Source organism: Penicillium odoratum, assembly GCF_028828045.1.
Source record: "Penicillium odoratum strain IBT 22623 chromosome Unknown utg000006l_segment0_segment0, whole genome shotgun sequence".
In the NCBI taxonomy this organism is placed as follows: Eukaryota; Fungi; Ascomycota; class Eurotiomycetes; order Eurotiales; family Aspergillaceae; genus Penicillium; species Penicillium odoratum.
This window is the reverse complement of record NW_026643148.1, coordinates 2,545,726-2,565,389: the sequence shown is the minus strand read 5'-3', so window position 1 is coordinate 2,565,389 and position 19,664 is coordinate 2,545,726. Positions and strand designations below refer to the sequence as shown.

Genomic DNA, 19,664 nt, shown 5'->3' with positions numbered 1-19,664 from the left:
CCAAATACGCACGGGGCACACCCACTTTAACACCTTCACCGCCTCCTAGAACTGCCACCACTTATTTACACCCTGGGGCTCTCCTTTTTACCTCCTCATCCCTCTCAAGTTGACACCTTGCAGCAATGACGACCATCCACCCGGAGTCCACTGAGGACTTCGAGTTCATCCAAACGCCGGATGCTCCTCAGCAGACTAAGCCGGAATTCGACTGTGGTGTCCCCACTACCTTGGTAGGTAGCTACGTAGCTCGAAAACACTTCGAGTACATTCGTCCCTGACCCCAATTCTAATTTCTTTTGGATAGTACCCGGCTATCAAGAATGCCCCAGTCCCCGCCGACTCTCCTGGCAGTGACAGCTTCTCCAATGGCTTGATGATCGCCCTCCTCGTGATCGTGCCCTGGTGGCTGGCTCGCCAGGTTGGTGGAGGATTCTACACCACCATCTTCTTTGCAATCTTCACCACTGTCCCCGTTCTGGTTGCTTTCTGGAGCATCTCTTCTTCTATCTCTCCCCGCAAGACTGAGAAGGCCAAGTACTGTGGCCGTCCCGTCGAATACTACCTGAACTTCCACAGCGAACATGACCGTGCCACCTACCGCGGCAAGAGCAAGATCCCCATGGAGGTCTTCTACGAGAAGTTCTTCAACAGCGAGGTCGACTTCAAGGTCGATGCTCTTGAAGCTCTTGAGTATCGTCACGACTGGGCCAACTTCAAGTTCACCACCGGTCTGTTCAAGCACTTCCTGTTTGGCTTCATCCCCGAGATGCTGCTGCACACTCGTTCCCAGGGTAAGTTTCTTCATGAAAAATAAACTTGATATATATTGAACGCTAAATTTTCCATAGACGAGGAGCAGGTCCGTGACCACTACGACCGAGGTGACGACTTCTACGCTTGGTTCCTTGGCCCCCGCATGATCTACACCTCCGGTATCATTAGTGATATCAACCGGGAAGAGACCCTTGAGGAGCTCCAGGACAACAAGCTGGCTGTTGTCTGTGAAAAGATTGGCCTGCAGCCTGGTGACAAGATGCTTGACCTTGGCTGTGGCTGGGGCACCCTCGCCAAGTACGCTTCGGTTCACTACGGCGCTCACGTTACTGGTATCACTCTCGGCCGCAACCAAACTGCCTGGGGTAACAATGGTCTTCGCAAGGCTGGCATTGAGGAATCTCAGAGCCGCATTGTTTGCTCTGATTACCGCGATTCTCCTCGTATTGAGGGCGGCTACCAGAAGATCACCTGTCTCGAAATGGCCGAGCACGTCGGTGTTCGCCACTTCTCTACCTTCTTGTCCCAGGTTTACGACATGCTTGATGACGATGGTGTTTTCTTCCTGCAGATCGCTGGTCTTCGCAAGTCCTGGCAGTACGAGGACCTCATCTGGGGTCTGTTCATGAACAAGTACATCTTCCCCGGTGCCGATGCTTCTACCCCTCTTGGCTTTGTCGTCGACCGTCTCGAGGGCGCTGGCTTTGAGATCAAGGGTGTTGACACCATCGGTGTGCACTACTCAGCTACCCTCTGGCGCTGGTACCGAAACTGGATGGGTAACAAGGACAAGGTTGAGGCCAAGTACGGCAAGCGCTGGTTCCGCATCTGGGAGTACTTCCTTGCTTCTTCCACCATCACCTCCCGCCAAGGTGGTGCTACCTGCTGGCAGCTCACCCTTGTCAAGAACATCAACTCGACCCACCGTGTTGAGGGTATCCACTCCCAGTTCGGCCTCACTGGCGCCCGCCAGGCTGCCATTGACCGCGCCAACGGCACTCTGCCCAAGGCCCATATTATCAAGAAGGATCTGTAAATTTACGATCCGTTCTTGCCTCATAGTTTAACTTAGTCCTTCAGGGCTATATCGAAGTTATTGAGGATACCAATTGTTTCGAAACTGACGCGGTGTACTTTTTTGGATTTAACATCGTCAGCGGCTACGAACATAGAATTATCTGGACACGCATGATATGAGTATGAAATGAAGTGATAGACCGAGAAAAGTTTAGGGATTGCGATTGGGTTATGGATGAATGTTAGGCCTGGGGCCTATCAGATTATGTGCTATATGCTTCCCGTGGCCCACTCCTGAGGTCTTAATTGAATCTCGTCTTTTTTTCATCCAATTTTCAATGAATTTGAAAGTATATTTGGATACTGTAATAATTACCTGAGTTCCAAGGTATTACGGGTTTTCTGCGGTATCAAATCAGTTGAAATGCTGAATTGTAAGCATATGTGAGGAAGAGAATTTGAATCTCGCACCCGTATTCGTTGCAATCCCTACTTCATTCGTGTCACCTCGAGTTCGTCCTAATATACCGTCAGTAACGTCAATCACTTTCAGAATCGAACACTTACCTCAAACTCCCCAGGCATAATCAAGCCCTTTACACCCCAGCTCTCAACCCCAGCATGCTGTCGAACATGCTCCCGGTACTCCGGAGCCCCAGGTCGAACCACATTATCCGCCACAACCAAAGCACCAGACTGTAACAAACCAAGGCTCTCACACAGCTGGAAATCAGCCAAATAAAGATCCTCCACATGATCCAAAAACAAAAAGTCGATCTTCGCAATCTTCCCCTCCGCCTTCAACCTCCTCATCGAATCCGCCGCGGGTCCCACAACAACCTTAACAATATCACCCAACCCAGCAAGATCAATAATATTCATAGCAATCGAAGCAATGAGTGGATCCATCTCAAGACTCCAAAGCCGAATACTCTCTCCCGGTCCAGCAGCCTGACGCATAGCATCCCCAAACGAGATAGCAGAGTATCCCACATACCCACCCAACTCAACAAGGACAGAGGGCTTCTCCTTCTTGATCAGCTCATGAACCTTCTGTCCCTTGTCACTACCAATATTGATGAGAAAGTCCTCTTGCGCGGCGAACTCGTCCATAACGGCGCAGATGGCGGACGGTGAACCGCGTAGCTTCTCCAGGGAGGGGTGGTTGTAGATGTATCGCAGGAGGGCGGCTTCACGACCATCGTGGGATTCGAGGTAATCATCACTGCCATCGAATTTGGCGAGAGAGGGATACTTTGCGACGAGTTCTGGATCGAAAGACATTTTCAGTGGTGGGTGGATGTGCGGAGTAGACTAGGGAGTAAATTAAATGAAGTAAGATTGGGTGTTCGATTCCATTTATAGTCCCTTCGGACTTAGGGCTACTTCGGCTTAATTTTGGACCGGGCTGGAAAGCTTCTGCTGTTGGATGTAACGTCTCGTGTGCTCTGGTTGGCTTTTGGGTTCGATTGGTGTAAGCGTGTTTTTTTTTTCTAGATCTAATCTCCCCGCACGTCCAGACCTGGGCTTTTTGGTTCGAGGGTAGGAATTAGTGTTAGGTGTTCACCATTTCCATTAGCTATAAGACTGTCTTGAGACTATCTGTGTGTCCAAATGTCGATTTCTTTCTTCATAGATTGGGGTATTTAAGTCAAAATCGCATTCATTTGTTTTTATACGAATCAACGTCAGGAGGGGTAAGTGTGGAAAGTAAATAGTCAATTTCTACAGACAAAAGGAACTTGATTAAAGTCGCTTACATCTTCAATTAACATTTATCAGCAAACAGTACATCTTCCAAATACGTCACATTGCATACATCGCTCTTATTGTGCTGGTGAGTGACCCAAAAAAACAAGCTTAATCTACTTCTGAGACGCGCACTGTTTGCGCCACTTTTAATTCTCCTCAAATGCACCCAGAAGCTTCTAATAATGCTTTACAACAGAAAAAAGACTAAGGTCATGGATCTCATGACTGTTTTTCTATTAAATTAGAATAGAACCCCTAAAGCCCTAGATAAGAAACATTGCTCAAGTAGGGTTTCTAAGCGGGGTCGACCGAGCTTGTGTGGGGTGCGGAGGCGAGTAGCGGCCATGAGGACAGAACCATTTAGCGTAGCGTCTAGTACTTAGGTATTTTATTATTAGTCCTACTTGGTCTCCTACCTAGTCTCCTATTTTAGTCTCTTTAGTCTCCTATTTAGTCTCCTATCTAGTAATCCACCTTCTTTCATACCAGTTTGGGTAACTAGTCAAAGAACTCTCTAAATTTATATGGCGGAATAGATGATAAAGAGAAAAAAGTGAAGTGGAAGGAGACGGTCTGGTGGAGATTTCAAACGTACGTCCAAAAAGTCTGCGATGTCTCCAAATAATGGAGGGGTAGATTAGCTTGGTAGTGTTTATGGATTTCTGCCATTCATTATGTGATATTGAAGATTCTGTCCTTATGGCCGCTGCTCGCCTCCGTACCCATTGGACCGATCATCTTGTGTTGACAACATTTAATTCAATGCTATATTGAATCTTGAGGATTTTCCAAGTTTTCCCATTGAAAATTTGTAAGCATGATGAGATATGTATATTAATCTGGATCTTGTGGGTTCTTGCAGCGTTCTGTATGTACAATATCTAGTCATTCTCAATATGATTGAGTCTATGTTCGTAGAAGATGTGCAAAATATCAAACAGGAATGACCTTTGAAGAGACAGGAAGAATGAGCTGGGATACACCAGCAGCGATTGTGATGGTATGTGTTTGAGGAACGATCTTGTCGCTTCGCACACGATTCTCTTCGGTTCCCAAGCTTCGCGCATACATGGGGAACGATCCACCAGCAATGACTAGTCGAACGCGTGTTCCGACTTTGAATCGATGAGCACAGTCCGCTAGATCCAGCTTTAGGGACTGAGACATATCGCGCGTCGGGTCAAGCGCTTGATACACCTCGCTGATGTTGTGGGAAACGCCCTTGCTGTCCACTTCACTCAGTCGTAAGAAGAGATCTGCAAAGGCCGGATCACTTGAATGCGAGAGCTGGACGGATGGAGCACCGAGTACTTCCAGGTCTGCTGAAAGAGGTTGGCTAGTGAAAGCTAGGACATCCGATCTAGTACCGTAGATGCTGTCGTCGACTCGTCCGCCAGCTAACAGCTGACTGCCACCGATGCTGGGGGTAGGGTTCCGAGGATCGAAGACAAAGGAAGCCGGAGTTACATCCTGTGCAGGTAGCTCCGAGTCGAGACTGGTTGCATCTTGTAGATAAAATGTTTTCGACTCGGTATTGGGAGGCCAGGTGGGCATCGAGCGCCACTCTTCAGCACCAGTGACGAAGATGCGAGCGCGGGACCGACCATATTCTCCAGCCTTGGCTAGATGCTGCGCAAAGAAGTCCATAATCTCGGGTATGGAATGCAGACCGCATCCATAGATATGGTTCCAAGGACCGACAACAAGGCTGACATCTACACCCCTTTCAAACAGACGTTTATATTGCTGCATCGTCTGCATCTCGAATGGGTCATACCAGCCACTGACCAACAAGATAGGAATATTGGCCCTCTCAAGAGCAGCCTGCTGCCGTCTCGTACTCCAGTAGGGATCATCAACATCCGGGTGAGCCAAATACTCAAAGAGCCAGGGAGCCCTATCCTTGAAATAATCCTGCAGACTAGCCTCCAGCGGCAAGCCGGCCACGGCGTTCTCCAGCCCGGAGGACGACAAGAAACTTAGGCCAGGTAACTTCGACAACGTCTCGAGAAAGCTTCCACGCTCCTCCTCTCGAGAAGCCATAGTGTCACTCCAAGCAGCCCGATCCAGACGAAATGATCCAGTCTCCCAAGCATGCAGCGCCTGATCATGAGGCCCAACGGGAATGACAGCAGCGACACAGTCTGCAGGCGGATCGCGCAACATCGCCCACTGACTGTATCCCAGATACGACGCTCCCATAGTCGCAAAAGTACCCGGATACCAGGTTTGCTGACGCATCCACTTAACAATATCCTGGCTATCGTTCGCCTCGTTGATTCCAGGACTAAAGGTACCCTCCGAGCCGTGGGTACCCCGAGTACTGACGAAAAGAGCCTGGTAGCCACGAGCGACAAAGACGCGAGCATTCAGGAAGGAAATTCCTGCGCCTCGGCCATAGCAACATTGGACCATGATCAAGCCGAGTGGCTTTTGACCCTCCGGTAGTTCTGGTTCGTAAAAGTCGGCTGCGAGTTTCATTCCATCTGACATGGGGATCTGGACGGCTTGTGTTGTGTAGCTGCATTTTTCTGGACCTGCATTTACATAGCGTGCTCCCACGTAGTCCAGGGTGGCCCCTGCGAAGCCACGCTTCACGGGTTCTCCTGCCATGGTGTTCGTGATGGTGTTGCGGTTGAGATATGCTTCTCCGCAGGCAGGTGGTTGCTCAAGTGGCAGGTTTCCAAGGATGATTATAAGGTCGATCTAGGCTGCTCCTTCTTTGAAATGTTCGGATGAGAGCTCTATAGTGGGAAGCAAAATCCAGAGCCACGGGAGTCACGCAAATTTTGAAAGTGCAAGGGATCGGGGTCAAAGATTGTGACGTATTCGTATTCGTGAGCACTACTTTTATGCAAAGCCCCGCACGACCCGATCCGAGTTGTGTAGATTTCAAATGTTTCCAAGGTTGTAGGCATTTGAAATGAAAAAGACATTAGTATTATTTTTCCTAAACCTTCGGTTCTATTTACTCATAACTGGATTTGTGTATTAACTCAGAGTCAACCATGGACATATGTAAAATGACGTCATAAAGTCTATATCATCACGTGTACGGGGTATTTCAATTAAGATTCCTTTTCTAGCGATTTCCCGTAGACATCTTAACTATGCATGAGCCGTTATTACCGAGATTCTTTTCACTTCTACAAGGAACAAGACCGGCATGGACTCCCTGGTCACGGTGCTCACATAGAACCGGCACTCATTTTAGCCCCCGAATAAGTCCGCTGGTCTCAACGAGGGGGGCTACGCTCACAAGTCGAAGATTAAATGATAATCATGACATCCGTCTTCCAGAGGAGATCAGCAAACAGAATTCCTTCAAGCAACAAGTCTTTGACCAATCCATCGCCTTATCTCGGAGTCGTATGAATGAATCTACCGAATTAAAGTGTGCATTATTCAACGCAAATGGCTCCACTGCGTTCAAAGAGACACGCCTTACAAAGGCCGAGGTTGCTCAGCAATATGGCATCGATGGCCGGGATCTAAGAAATGCGGACCTTATCTCTGAGGGGATCCCACATATCTTGGTCAGGCCGTCCGCGATATTTATCAGTATCTTTACCCTGCGTCTTCTTATCCAGTGTGATGGAGCTCTGCTCTTCCTTCTCGACTCCGAGACTGATGGTGTGAAAATGCAAGATGTATTCGAACACAATCTGCAGAGCAGAGTGCGTACCGAAATGGGATTGGGATCTTCGCCCAGCCTTCCTTTCGAACTACGCGTCGTTGATGCAGCTCTGGCGTCTGTCACGGCAATTCTTGAAGCAGAGCATCTAATCCTCCGTGGAGAGGTGGAGAAGCGTCTTCAAGATTCCAAGCAGGAAGATGTTGTCCACCTGGCTTTGCGCGAACTGTTAGAACATGGAAAGAATCTGGTCACTATTGAGCAGCGAGCTCGCCAGGTCCGCTCCGCTCTGCAGGAGCTTCTTAACAACGACGATGATCTCGCAACTATGTATCTGACAGATCGTCAGGCTGGGAGACCACATGCTATCGAAGATCATCAAGAAGTCGAATACCTGTTGGAGGCATATTATAAGAACGCGGATGCAATTGCAGAGTCTTCTGGTGCCCTGGTGGACGAAGTTAATCGCACAGCAAGAGCTATTCAATCCATTTTGGATGTTCGACGAAACCAGATCATGATCTTCGAAGCTCATATCGAGATTTGGATGCTCGGATTTGCAGTTTCTACTTTTGTGGCGGGTCTTATTGGGATGAATGTGGTCAACTATATGGAACACACCCCCTATGCAATTGTCTGGCTTGCTTCGGGATGTGTAATAGCGACACTACTCATCTCGAGGATTGGAATGTGGAAGCTTCGAAAAGTCCGGAAAATGCAGCTTTAGACAGCCTGCAAATATTGTGGAAACTTATAGGTCTACACTATACTCTCGTTCAAGGGAGATGTGATCTAAAAGGATTGAACGAGTGGGATGAAGATTAGAGACAAATGACAAGAATACACAGCAGTGTCATACATTCTCATATATTCTCACTGGATCAGAGACCATATATGTACATACAGACGCGCTCGATTCCATTTTCACCTCCTTGCTCTCTTCGATTCATTTCCAACCTTGTATATATTCTTGAAACTAGCCCAGTACAATAGTAATTAACGGCATAGTAATAGCTATTGTATCACTGCCAGATAAGGAATTCCCGACCATCGTGATCTATTTACCGAGTGGATCTATGAAAGCTTGACCAAAAGAGAAATATTGGATGTTGGAGTGGAGCATATCGTGTCATCCGTATGCAATTCCAACCACTCAGATTGCTGCGTTCCACAACCCCATTATAAATTCCGTTTATCGCCGAAACGGGTCAGTCATCTTGAACCATGAAATTTGAACCTCAAGGTCATCATTTCTCAAATTATGAGTAAGAGATAGTGAATTTTCATTGGTCTAAAATCCTATAAAAGGATGTCTTTCTCGACTACAAGAAACTCAAATCCCAACGTTCTCTCTAGCCACAACTTTGTCTTCCAAAAGGTACGTCTGATAGTCACCATGATCGGATGAAGTACTTTAATTTCTACTTTGCTCCTGCTCTTGCTCCCACCACCCTCATTAGTGTCATACTGTCTAACATCACAACCCGTAACAGTCAAACCTCTATCAAACCACCTACCTTACACAATGCCCGAATCAATCATCCTCAAGGGAGGCCACACAGCCGTCAAGCCCACCGCCACATTTACCGGTGATGTCTACGTCGACATGATTCATATGGATGACAAATCTGCTGTCGCCAATGTCACTTTCACCCCTTGTGCGCGGACTCACTGGCATACCCACGAGGACGGACAATTCCTTAAGGTCGTGGCTGGTTCCGGCTGGATCTGCGACAAGGGTGGTGAGCCCCGCCGCATCAAAATGGGAGACTTGATTTGGGCTGAGCCGGGAACTACCCACTGGCATGGAGCCGATGATGGTAGTATCATGACACACTTAGCTCTTGGTTTTGGAAAGACAACCTGGCTTGATCCCGTTACCGATGAGCAGTATGGTGTTAAGAAGGATTAAATGGAAGCGAAATTGCATAGACAAGTCATTTAACTATGAGCTATATCTCATTCTATCAAGTGCTTCTAGATTTAGAGGTCGGAGTCTTATAACTTGTCAGTATTCTACTGTTCATTCCATATTTTAAGGTTTTTACGTATATTTCCACCTTGTCTCAACATTTAAAAACAAGAAGAACATTTGGAAATTTCTCCACGTACCCCCTATCTAAATTGAACAGCAACATACTTGTATATACCCATGGCTTCGAGTTAACTAACTAAATCATGTTTCCTGTAGCCTACCCAGGTAGCTTCAAGTGTACATACTCCAGTATCTACTCTAGTACCTACCATTTCATCTAAGGTGTACTATACTCGTATATCGAATGTACCACGTTCGATATACTTATACAGTATATGTTGATGTGATGGTAGCGAAACGAACACTTAAAATATTGATATTGTAGGGAGGCACTGAATTCGGAGCCATTGGTATATTCCTGCATATGGGCTTAGGTGTACAAGAGTAATTTAGGGGGTACATGCATGTGGAGAAATTGCCAAACATTTACATAGAGCTACCTGGACTGCCTATATACCCAACTTCCAAGGTTGCTACTGGAACTGCATAATCAAATTTCCATCAAAGAGCCCGACCACCCAGTTCCAATGACCAGTACAAGCAGTGTAAAGCCTATTCCAATCCCACGCTGACCGATCTAAGCAGTGAAGTCACAGGGCAGTGAGCCACAGCAGTACCCATGTCCAGCATCCAAAGCACCCTCGAAATCAATATTGTGGCATCCATCACTTGTCCGCCACATCAGAGCATGAAACTCATAGCCACCAGAGCTAGTCTCAGAGAAACTAAAAGAAGTGGTCAGCTGTGTTAGTTATATATGAAATCTCAATACTAACTCGACAATGCATTCCCCGGTTGTGCAGCCATCGAATCCTCCAAACAGAGTACCCGAATAGGTAGAGCCGCTGGTGTAGTCGGTGAGATAGATGATCTGGAAAACACCACCCTCGTTTTCTTCGTAGGCAGAGGCAGCCATTTGGCCGGTGAAGGCGCTTGCGTAGCTGGCAAGCGTGGCAACGGTCACGAACAGGGAGAACTGCATCTTGAAAATTGGATTCGATTCTGTTCAAATCTTTGGTTGAGAGTTTAGTGTGATGATTTATTTTCAAATGATGGAGAAGTTGCTCATAATTTATACGTTTCTGAGTGTGAATGTAGTTGGTGATATTGATATTGGAGATATGATCAAGTGTGGATGTGGCTTTTGAAACGCTATTTTCTTACCGCATACTCTATCATAATTGCACACCGCAACCTGGCTATGGGGCAAGAGTTGCCGAGCTGATATATTTTGAGTTCTATGAGACTTCGTGAGGGCAAAGCTTGGGCTTGTTAGGTTTTTGCATGGTTCAACTTCAACAGCTCCTTGAAAACAACAACTTCGGCTTCACTGACAATATTCGAATATGAAAGATATTTCTTGGTTGATTTTATTTATCCCATTTAATGATTACTACTGCTGTGTTTATTCAAACATCTGAATGCGGAATTGAAAGATCGGTGAAGAGCTTACTCCGTATCGAAACCTGGGCTCGATTTTGGAAAATTTGAAGCCACGATATCACCGTGCGAGCAGCCACTATCACTTTCTCTAATAAAATGGAAATTTTAGCGTGGAAACATTGGGATACGGCTAAATATAGGATGCGAACCCCAGTTCTAAATATGCCCTAAAGAGAAAATGCGTCGATGCCAGATACTGCAAGCCACTCAGCCTACCGTGCAGGTTGAGACTGATACAGCAAGTTGACCTCAAATGCGGCTTAGCAAAGGTCTAAAGAAAGATTATTGGGAAACATTTGGGGAAAAACATAGACACTTGAACTCGAGATTTGTACTCACTAGTAGGTTGAAACTCAGGGCGTAATACCAAGCAATCTTGGGAATGCGAAATTAGCTTAGCATAGACATTGTATACATTTAATGTTAGCCAGACTTGTTTCTCCGTCTTGGCACTGCAAGTCAGTCCACGGGTGTTATCGGATTATTGATCTTGCATAAACGGGACGGAGTTCATGCAGGGCTATACCCGCGGGGTCATGCGCATAAGCTAAGTCAGACATTTATCTTGGCGGCTTCCAGGGCTTGGCTTACAAGATCTTGATTGAGTCCCTCTATCATTGGAAGAAGTGAATTACCATCAGTCTGATATACGATTGTTTTGGTTCGAAGCTTGAATCCTCGTTCTATGGTGACTGGAAAAAGTTGAATACTTCTGTGCTACTCGGATAAGGCACCTTATATGTCAAGGGACCTCTTTGTCACACAGACAGGGGTTAGGCTTGGCGCATGAAACTTGGCTTTATCGAGATTCAATGAGGTGAGCACTTAGGTAAATAAGCCGCCAGGGGACCATAGAGTGAATTGTTAGTCTGCGTCAGTGCTGACATTTCCTATCTCAGAATGCAGGCCACATGAGTTCATCACAAACGCTTATAGAATCTGCCCAACAACTGGTTATAGAGACTGTCATGTGCTAGGTCTGCATGCCTACCATGAAACCCAGAGCCAGATTTCCAAACCCTCAAAAAACCTCCCCCACATGGATTTTGATTTTATCAAGCCCCAACAACAATTGTATGGTAGCCTCCAGTAACTTGTATCAAAGTATAGTTATCCCCGGTCGTTGCAATAGGCCCAAAAGTAGAAACGTTGGCTGTCTGTTTCACCTCGGATCCATCCATAATGATGCGGCTACTCTTAAACCCTAAGTTGGGTACACAGACAACCCCACTACTATTCTCTGGTGTTTCAATCTGAAGATCAAAAGTCCTGTTGGCATTTTTACTCCAAGAAACCAGAATAGATCCTTGTGGAGTCCCGACTTCTCCTCTAGCCCAAGTAAGATCCCCACCATCACTCACAGGGCAGATTTGCCAGGTTTTGAAGCCCGGGCCGGTGGGCCGAACACCGAGGATATAGTTGCTCATCAGCGGCACAATACCGGTAGACCATCCGTGAGACATGGAGGTAAACCCTTCTTCGTAGGGAGATCCGTTAGGGCCAATACCTTCCCAGAAAGTAATCTCTGGATCGTGGGTCGACATCCAGCCATACAAGCGCTTGATTTCTTCGACGGCTGAGTCAGATGCACCGGGTGTAGCAAAACGAGCTGCAAGCTCGAAATAGGAAATAAATGCATACACTCGCTGGGAGAAACCAGTAGACAAGAGGTCATTGTCGTAGAATGCATTCCCATACGGCTGCGATGCCGCGTTTCCGTAATAATTGAGTAGGCTTGTGGCTAGTGAGGCATTTACCGAGCCGGATAGCACAGCTAGCCCATTTCCATCTTGCGCGTGGACATTGCAGATTGCATCTGCTGCTTGGTTGGGACAAGGACCTCCGTCGAAGAATGCACCGACGGCTGGATCCCAGTTACGGGCTAAGAGATCTTCACTAATAGCAGAGGCACGAGAAGTCCAGATCTGACTGTCTACAGGATTCCTCAGGATCGTGGCAACCGTGGCGGCAGATTTCAAGGCGTGGACGTACAGAGCGTTGTAATAGGTTATGACGCCGGACCGAGGTAGAAATGCGTAGTCACCATACCCGTTGGTTTTGTTCACGAGACCACCGTTAGATGTGAGATTCTGACCAAAATAATCGTCCAATGTCTTCTTCATCACGTCGTAATACTGCACGGCAAAGTCTGTATCCCCGGTGTACATGACAAGATCTGCTGTGCAAACAACCCACCACATGGGGTAGTCATAGAGATCCAATGTGTAGTTGTTGCTGGGGGGAAAATAAGACGGTATTTACGGCCAAAGAATCGTAGATTGACTTACATGCTAGCAGGTGGAATCCATCCATCAGACCTTTGGTGATTCGCCAAATCAGCCAGTATGTTGCGGGTCGCGTCAGGGTTGTCGTGCGATAAATACGATGTAAGCGCGGCAACAGCCAAATCACCAACATATGGATCTCTGTCTCGCTTGGCACCATCGAAAAGAACCTCCTTGCCTTCCAAAGTGGAGGAGGCTGAGTTCCGAGGGTCTGTCTCGTTGGCGAGGAAGACATATGTACCCATGTCGGCAGTATACACACCATCATACCACCATTGAGTAAGATCCTCGTCAGAGCACTCAAACCACCCAGTGAAGGTGTTCGGTGTTCCCAGATAGGCAGACCATTCTAATTCAACGTTCGAGATGGACACGGATCCGTATTTCTGGGTAAAAGGGGCATCACTTTCGAGGGCGTCAAGCCAAATTTTCATGTATCGAAAGCCGTGGAGACCATCGGAGCACACTTTATCATTGTACTGGCAACCATTGTGATCTTTCCAGGTATAGGCTTCATTGGAGACGGCAATCTGCATATTTTAGTCTATAGTTTATTGAATATTTGATTGGAGCATACCTGATCTGTTCCATTTGTGAGTTTTTCACCCTGAAGGTTTGTTATTAGTTCACAGGTTTGATTAAGGTGGTGTAGTTGACCTTACTGTGGCCATGTTGTCAGATCTGGTGAAGTCGCTAGTATTGGTCAGATACTGTTGGGTTTCAGAAAAAGCCAACTTCAGCCCAGGAAACCCTTCAGACGCATTGGAAGACCCAGAAAACGTGATTGACACTATGCCGACAACATTTTGCCCGAAATCGACAACCAGAGTAGGAATACTGGGGTCCCCTTCGTTGCGTGTTAGGATGGTTGACAAACCATTCCCACCAAGTAAACCTTCGGGATTGGTGATATTTCCGCTGATGTTTGCGGATGGGATATTCAGGGGCTTCACTAAAGAGCCACTTGGGGAGCGAACATATCTGTGCCACGAATCACCCAATACATCCTCTCGATTTTGGGAGATAGCAGCACTAGACACAGCATATGCTGCAAGGACTACCAGTGACGAACTCCTCAGAAAAGTGGCCATCTTCAATCATATACCGGATGTTCCATACCAACAAGATATCAGCGGAACTTAAGTACTCGAACATTTGAATGTTGTTCAGGGCGGGCATATGTCGGTCTGTCGGTCTGTGCCGCAACCCCAATGCAACGTTGTCTATTGAGTTTATAAACAATACGGACCCGGGGTAATTGATACCGCACCTTTGATTGTCAGTGCGATTGAAACTATACCAGAATCTCCGCATTTGATTACCACTCTGCAGGCTACAATCAAAGTTTCGCTGGTTACAAGCTTCAGACTTAATGAAGTCTGTTGGACCCACACCTCCCCCGCAATGGTTATACCGAGTTTGCTTGGGTTCAGTGACCTCTGTTAATATTATTGTCAATGTTTTCTCTAATCCAGTATCGATCAGAGCGAGCTATCGAATCTCATTGAGCCTGGACTTGAAGAATGTGAGCTGCGATGGCTTGGTAATGATGAATCTAAAAAGGCCGCATAGATAATGGTTGCTTGGTGATAGAGAGAGATGGTCCAAGTAAATGTAAATTCAAAGTCGGTTGATAATCTGTCCAAGACATGCAGGTACTAGATCAACGCAACGGCTAGTGCTAAAGGCAAGGTGTTTGTAAAATCATTATATCGTAAAGGGGTTTCCAAAGAGGGACATCGACCCAGAAGAGAACAGAAGGGGTATAACGCATAGATCATATGCAAATTAGTCCACCCGCTTATACAGCTTTGCCTTGCTTGAGACAGAAGGACCAGCACAGCAGGCCTGCTGGGCTGCCTCGGGGTGGAGAGTGGACTTATTGAATGCCTGCACGGACTGCGGGACGTCCAAAGCGGGGTTTTTGGTAAAGAAACCGTCAGGCTTCAGCATGACACTGACGCGCTCCATAGGCATGACAGGGAAGTCTTCGATGCGAGGATTGTGAGTGAGACCGAAAGTGTGCCAGAGTACGACGTCCTCATTCTCCGTATTGTCTTTACGTTGCACCCACGTCTCGACTCCCTCAGCACGTCGGCTCTGGTTGGTGAATTCTCCCGCTGCATAGAGCTCATCATCCTGGTACTTGGTGACCCAGATAGGCTTCGTGCCAAATTCTGCTCGGCGGTAACCCAGTGCGTTCTTGCTGAGTAGTAGCATCTGACTTGGTGCAGTCTGGAGCTTATAGGAGACCGGCTTGTAAGTAATAGGATTAGTAACGTTATCATTCCGGATTTTGAAGACACGGTGGCGGTCAACACTGGTTTTCGCCGAGCCGGAAGTGTTCATCACGGTAGATTCTGTTGTGTAGCCAACTAGCCAAGGGTTATTCTCATCCTCTGGCATGGGCACACTGTCCTCATAGTACACCGTGTTCTTAAATCCGTCAATGGCAGGGTCGATACGGAAGGAGAACATGTGTTGGTGGAAAGGAGCCATCACACCAGGTCCCACATTGGTGCCCCAGGGAACAGTCTGGCCATTCTCGTTGTCAAATGGAACAGTCGAGAGAATGCCAGTGGCGCGAACCTCCAATTCGATATTGCCGGCTTGGTCAAAGATATATGCAAAAATGTACTCGTAGTTGGCAACTGTACAGATCATCTGTAACACCAACTGTCGATTGCGCACAACTGTAGCAGCTCCAGATCGATAGTTCGTATGCTTATGTTGCAATCCATTGTCCTGCTCGTGCATGCAAATGACATTCTTCAATTGCACCGGATTGCCTTTGCAGTCATTCCGGTAGCCATCAAAGTACTTAATATGACCCAGACAGTCGCATCCGAGAGATAATTGATTGGCATTCATACCAAAACCGGTGTCGCCGACATCAAATGCCTGCTTACGGTGGTACGGCGCACGGGGGTCTAAGATCTTATAAGTACAAGCATCGAAAATAAAGTACCATCACTTACCTCCATATGGCACCGTCATCTCAGAAATAGCCAGACGATAGAAGACATTTCGATTATCGTAGGTAATATTATAAATGACCAGACCCTCTCTGATGTTGAATCCAACGCGGAAGCGCCATTTCTGCCAATATACAGAGTTGCCTTCCGATGTGTAGGACGGGCCCTCAGGTTGTTGTACAATATAGGGCTTGAGATCGGTACGAACGGGTTCATCGAGAAGGCCGTGTGCGTATTGAATTGCCTTGACAGGCTTCCAAGGCTGGGTCTGCTGCGTCTCCGCACCCGCATCCCCAGGAAGATAATCCATCCTGATAAGCTCGTGGGTAAGACCATCAAAAACAGGCGAAAACTTGCATGGTAACGAGTAGTGGTTGTGTTGAGGGTCATCCACTGAAAGCAGGTACATGAAGCACTGGAATAGTCGCCGTGTCTCATTCTCATTGTCGGTGCCATACATCCAAGGATCATTACATACTGTCACACCAGGCGGAAGCTGCATTTTCTCGATTTCAGCAATTACAGCGGGGTGCTTCATGCACAATTCTTCTATCTCCGTGATCTCGTCGATGTCAATCGGTCCCTGAAAGTTAAATTTGTCAGACCCAAGGTACCATCCGCGAACCATTTTGGAACGTGAAAAGACAGAAAAAATTCCAGCATACCTGGACCTCACGTGGAAGCTCTTTCGCATAGACAATGGTGCTTGTATCGGCATTCAGAATAGCCTTATAGAATGCGCCTGTGTCTAGTCGGTGGAACAGAGTGTAAAGCAGACGAGCAGGTGGCGTCGGCAGTGGTCGTCGCAACCGCTCGGCCTCAATGTATGGCAGGACATCTTTCTTGATAGGTTCATTGACATCGATCCGCTTGTAGCGCAGTGACACCCCGGGAAAAGTTGCCTCAAGGATGCGCACGGCAAGCTTGATTTCCTCCGGAGTGATAGGGTCAAACGGGTGAGATCGGGTCACCATAATCGCAAGGGTTCTGTGGGTACAACGAGGGTAGTGAAAGACAAAGACAAGTGAAACGAGGGCAAATTTCAATGGGTATGGGGTAATGAAGAGGGGAAGAATGCGGCGATTTTAAAATGCGGTGGATCTTATCAGTCCAACTGCAAGTGGTGGTTGGACCTTCCTGATCAGGTAAGGGTATGGACGATGATTGTGGAGCGATGGAAACTATCGGGAAACGTTGTATGACAGATTTATAAGGGTCCATGTCATTCGGTGGATTATGAGTTAATGCCACATGTATAGTGGGTCTATATATTAGGTCCTGAATGTATCAATCCTTGTTGGAAACATAAATATTCATTTCAAAGTCCAGGCTGTTTCTACTGTCAAAATCTATAATCTGTTCGATCCTCGATAAGAGTCACGTGTCGCGTTAGATTTCCCCGATTGGGTTTAGCGTGGCCCCTCTAGATTTCCTATCAATTTCGCGGGGAAAGTGTGATTGTTAAATATCTTTAATCATGACAGCCTTTGTGACTAAAGTCATTGATACGGGCTGGGCTCAGTCATCATCGGCTATCTCCGGTGCACCAGCTCAAAAGAAAGTCCGAACGCGACAAACTGGCACTGCATGGACACGCTCAGGTTGCCTAACCTGTAAAAAACGTCGCAAAGGCTGTGATAAGGCTAAACCTAGGTATATCTCTCTTCAACTATTTTCCTAATCAACAATATTGACAAATCACCTAGCTGCAACAATTGCATCAAACGAGGCTGTATTTGTGAGGGCTATGGCTCTCTCTGGGCGGAGCCTTTAGGCCCGTCTGCGCCGGTTTTCAAGGCAACCGATGCTAATACTTCAAAATCGAGACCAAAAGATGAAGCAACATTGGCGCTTCTCCCGTCCCCATCAATCTCTCCACAATCCGACGTATGGCTAGACGCGCAGTCATCTGTCTCAACATCTCCGAACGGATCTATTCCCTCGTCTCCACGGTATTGGTTGAGTGAGAGTGATTCAAATCAAGATCAGAATCAACATGACCAGAATATTGAAGACGCTTTGATCCTCCAAGGATCGCTAGCAGTTGTTCCGCGGCCCCGGAATTATATCAGTCACTTATCAGACCACGAATCACACTATCTCCAATATCACGTCCAACAAGGCTCCCGCCTTCTCGCCAATCTCGAAAGCGATGAGAATCCACTTCGCTCGTTGCTTATACCTCGAGCGATGTCATCCCCACTACTTATGAGAGCCATATGCGCACTCTCCGCGCTTCACCTAGCAAACCGTACTCAGGGCTTTAGTGCGCGAACCGCCTCAGCAACCTTCTACGGCAGAACGCTTAACGGGCTTCGATCAGTGCTTGTTGAATCTTCACCAGAGGCATTCTCGGATGATGCTATGCTAGCAGTAGGCCTAATGTGCAAATATGAAATTGTTCGAGGCAGCGTCAAGCAATGGGTTGTGCATCTCAACGCACTACAACGCCTGATTGCCACCCGTGGAGGCTTACAGTCGATGGATCCAGATGCAGCACATTTCTTAAGGGGACTGTATGTTGGTCAAATTATTACTTAGTATCAGAGACTAACAAGATTTAGATATCTATATGCGTATAATATGGCCCGGATCAGCAACCGCAAGCGAATCACTGCTGCTGACCCGTGTCCCGCAGATATAGATCTCGGTGCACCCAGACTGGATATCTACATCGGGTACACGGAGGAGATCCTGAAGCTATGTGCACGAATCGCAGAGCTTCCATCGCTAAAGGGCGATATAGTATCGCTACGTCGGGCAATAGCTTCTATGTGCGTTGAAATTTCCCACCAGTGGTATTCAGTATGGAAAGAATTCAAAGTTACTAACCTAACCATTTTCTAGAAACGAATCCCTCCTCACATGGTCCCACACTTCTATTCCGCATATCATCCCCCAAGGCCTTAACCCGGAATCTCTCACCCGCCTCCAGCTTGTCGCCGAATGTTTCCGCGATGCAGGGTTCATCTATCTGCACTCGATTCTCGAGCACATGAGTCTGAAATTAAAGACCACAAATACTTCCACAGCACCATACTACACTGAATGGGCATCTCTCATCTTCACTCCGAAGTCCACCGCCGTCCACCGCTGTCTTGCGCGCATTGAAACCTTTCCCTTGGATGACCATTGCGAGTATTCGGCACTCACGTTCCCGCTCTTTATTGCCGGGGCTGAAAGTAATATCCTCGCCCACCGAAGCCTTGTTATCCAATCACTTGCTAAGCTGCGGGATAATTTTGGGATTGGCAATGTCAAACGTGCAGAGGAAGTACTTGGAATCTTATGGGCGAGGAAGGATGCTAATGCCTTTGATGAGATTTTCCTTGGCGAGCACAGTGCAAATGTAAATGCGCAAAGTGCACACTGGTTGGATATCTTGGAGGAGTTGAAGTGGGAGTTAATCCTTGCGTAATGACTGTAATTACATTTTCTTCTTGTAAGATATTTCAGCGACACAAAAATAGATATCATTGCAAATCACAGATTTTAAACAAGCATTCAGTGAGTTATTCAAGAATTCCAATAGATAATCTCAACTTCATTTGGCGACAGTTGAAACGAATATCCTCTTCTTACGGTTATGACCCGGAACTTCTCCTTCTCCTTACAATTCAAAGTACTCAGGAGACCGCGATTCAATGTAGTCACCAGTTTTAATCATTAAATTGATGGGTATTTGGTAATTAGACGATCCAAACGATCTTCATAGCAAAAGAAGAGGTTAAAAGTAGCACGCTTCG

General features: G+C 47.0%; 9 protein-coding genes across 9 annotated transcripts; 4 read left to right on the top strand and 5 right to left on the bottom strand.

The window, feature by feature from the left end:
• Positions 1-125: 125 nt before the first annotated feature.
• N7520_009410 (putative cyclopropane-fatty-acyl-phospholipid synthase) lies at positions 126-1,813 on the top strand (the record flags this gene model as incomplete). The annotated part of the gene is made up of 3 exons (XM_057143344.1): positions 126-233; positions 308-794; positions 852-1,813. The coding sequence occupies 3 exons, from the start codon at positions 126-128 to the stop codon at positions 1,811-1,813; spliced, it is 1,557 nt and encodes a 518-aa protein (XP_056992632.1).
• A 530-nt stretch (positions 1,814-2,343) lies between these two features.
• Positions 2,344-3,078, bottom strand: N7520_009409 (O-methyltransferase; the record flags this gene model as incomplete). Its single annotated transcript, XM_057143343.1, has 1 exon — positions 2,344-3,078. One exon carries the CDS (start codon positions 3,076-3,078, stop codon positions 2,344-2,346), a length of 735 nt encoding a protein of 244 aa, XP_056992631.1.
• A 1,401-nt stretch (positions 3,079-4,479) lies between these two features.
• On the bottom strand, positions 4,480-6,159 carry N7520_009408 (CocE/NonD family hydrolase; the record flags this gene model as incomplete). The annotated part of the gene is made up of 1 exon (XM_057143342.1): positions 4,480-6,159. The coding sequence occupies one exon, from the start codon at positions 6,157-6,159 to the stop codon at positions 4,480-4,482; it is 1,680 nt and encodes a 559-aa protein (XP_056992630.1).
• A 497-nt stretch (positions 6,160-6,656) lies between these two features.
• On the top strand, positions 6,657-7,907 carry N7520_009407 (CorA family magnesium transporter; the record flags this gene model as incomplete). Its single annotated transcript, XM_057143341.1, has 1 exon — positions 6,657-7,907. One exon carries the CDS (start codon positions 6,657-6,659, stop codon positions 7,905-7,907), a length of 1,251 nt encoding a protein of 416 aa, XP_056992629.1.
• A 798-nt stretch (positions 7,908-8,705) lies between these two features.
• N7520_009406 (cupin domain-containing protein) lies at positions 8,706-9,092 on the top strand (the record flags this gene model as incomplete). Its single annotated transcript, XM_057143340.1, has 1 exon — positions 8,706-9,092. The coding sequence occupies one exon, from the start codon at positions 8,706-8,708 to the stop codon at positions 9,090-9,092; it is 387 nt and encodes a 128-aa protein (XP_056992628.1).
• A 700-nt stretch (positions 9,093-9,792) lies between these two features.
• N7520_009405 (uncharacterized protein) lies at positions 9,793-10,197 on the bottom strand (the record flags this gene model as incomplete). Its single annotated transcript, XM_057143339.1, has 2 exons — positions 9,793-9,940; positions 9,992-10,197. 2 exons carry the CDS (start codon positions 10,195-10,197, stop codon positions 9,793-9,795), a joined length of 354 nt encoding a protein of 117 aa, XP_056992627.1.
• Positions 10,198-11,713: 1,516 nt separating this feature from the next.
• Positions 11,714-14,122, bottom strand: N7520_009404 (uncharacterized protein; the record flags this gene model as incomplete). Its single annotated transcript, XM_057143338.1, has 5 exons — positions 11,714-12,893; positions 12,947-13,473; positions 13,521-13,550; positions 13,606-13,895; positions 14,005-14,122. 5 exons carry the CDS (start codon positions 14,120-14,122, stop codon positions 11,714-11,716), a joined length of 2,145 nt encoding a protein of 714 aa, XP_056992626.1.
• A 609-nt stretch (positions 14,123-14,731) lies between these two features.
• Positions 14,732-16,892, bottom strand: N7520_009403 (uncharacterized protein; the record flags this gene model as incomplete). Its single annotated transcript, XM_057143337.1, has 3 exons — positions 14,732-15,873; positions 15,922-16,501; positions 16,584-16,892. The coding sequence occupies 3 exons, from the start codon at positions 16,890-16,892 to the stop codon at positions 14,732-14,734; spliced, it is 2,031 nt and encodes a 676-aa protein (XP_056992625.1).
• Positions 16,893-17,395: 503 nt separating this feature from the next.
• On the top strand, positions 17,396-19,336 carry N7520_009402 (Zn(II)2Cys6 transcription factor; the record flags this gene model as incomplete). The annotated part of the gene is made up of 4 exons (XM_057143336.1): positions 17,396-17,571; positions 17,625-18,434; positions 18,483-18,692; positions 18,766-19,336. The coding sequence occupies 4 exons, from the start codon at positions 17,396-17,398 to the stop codon at positions 19,334-19,336; spliced, it is 1,767 nt and encodes a 588-aa protein (XP_056992624.1).
• Positions 19,337-19,664: the final 328 nt, after the last annotated feature.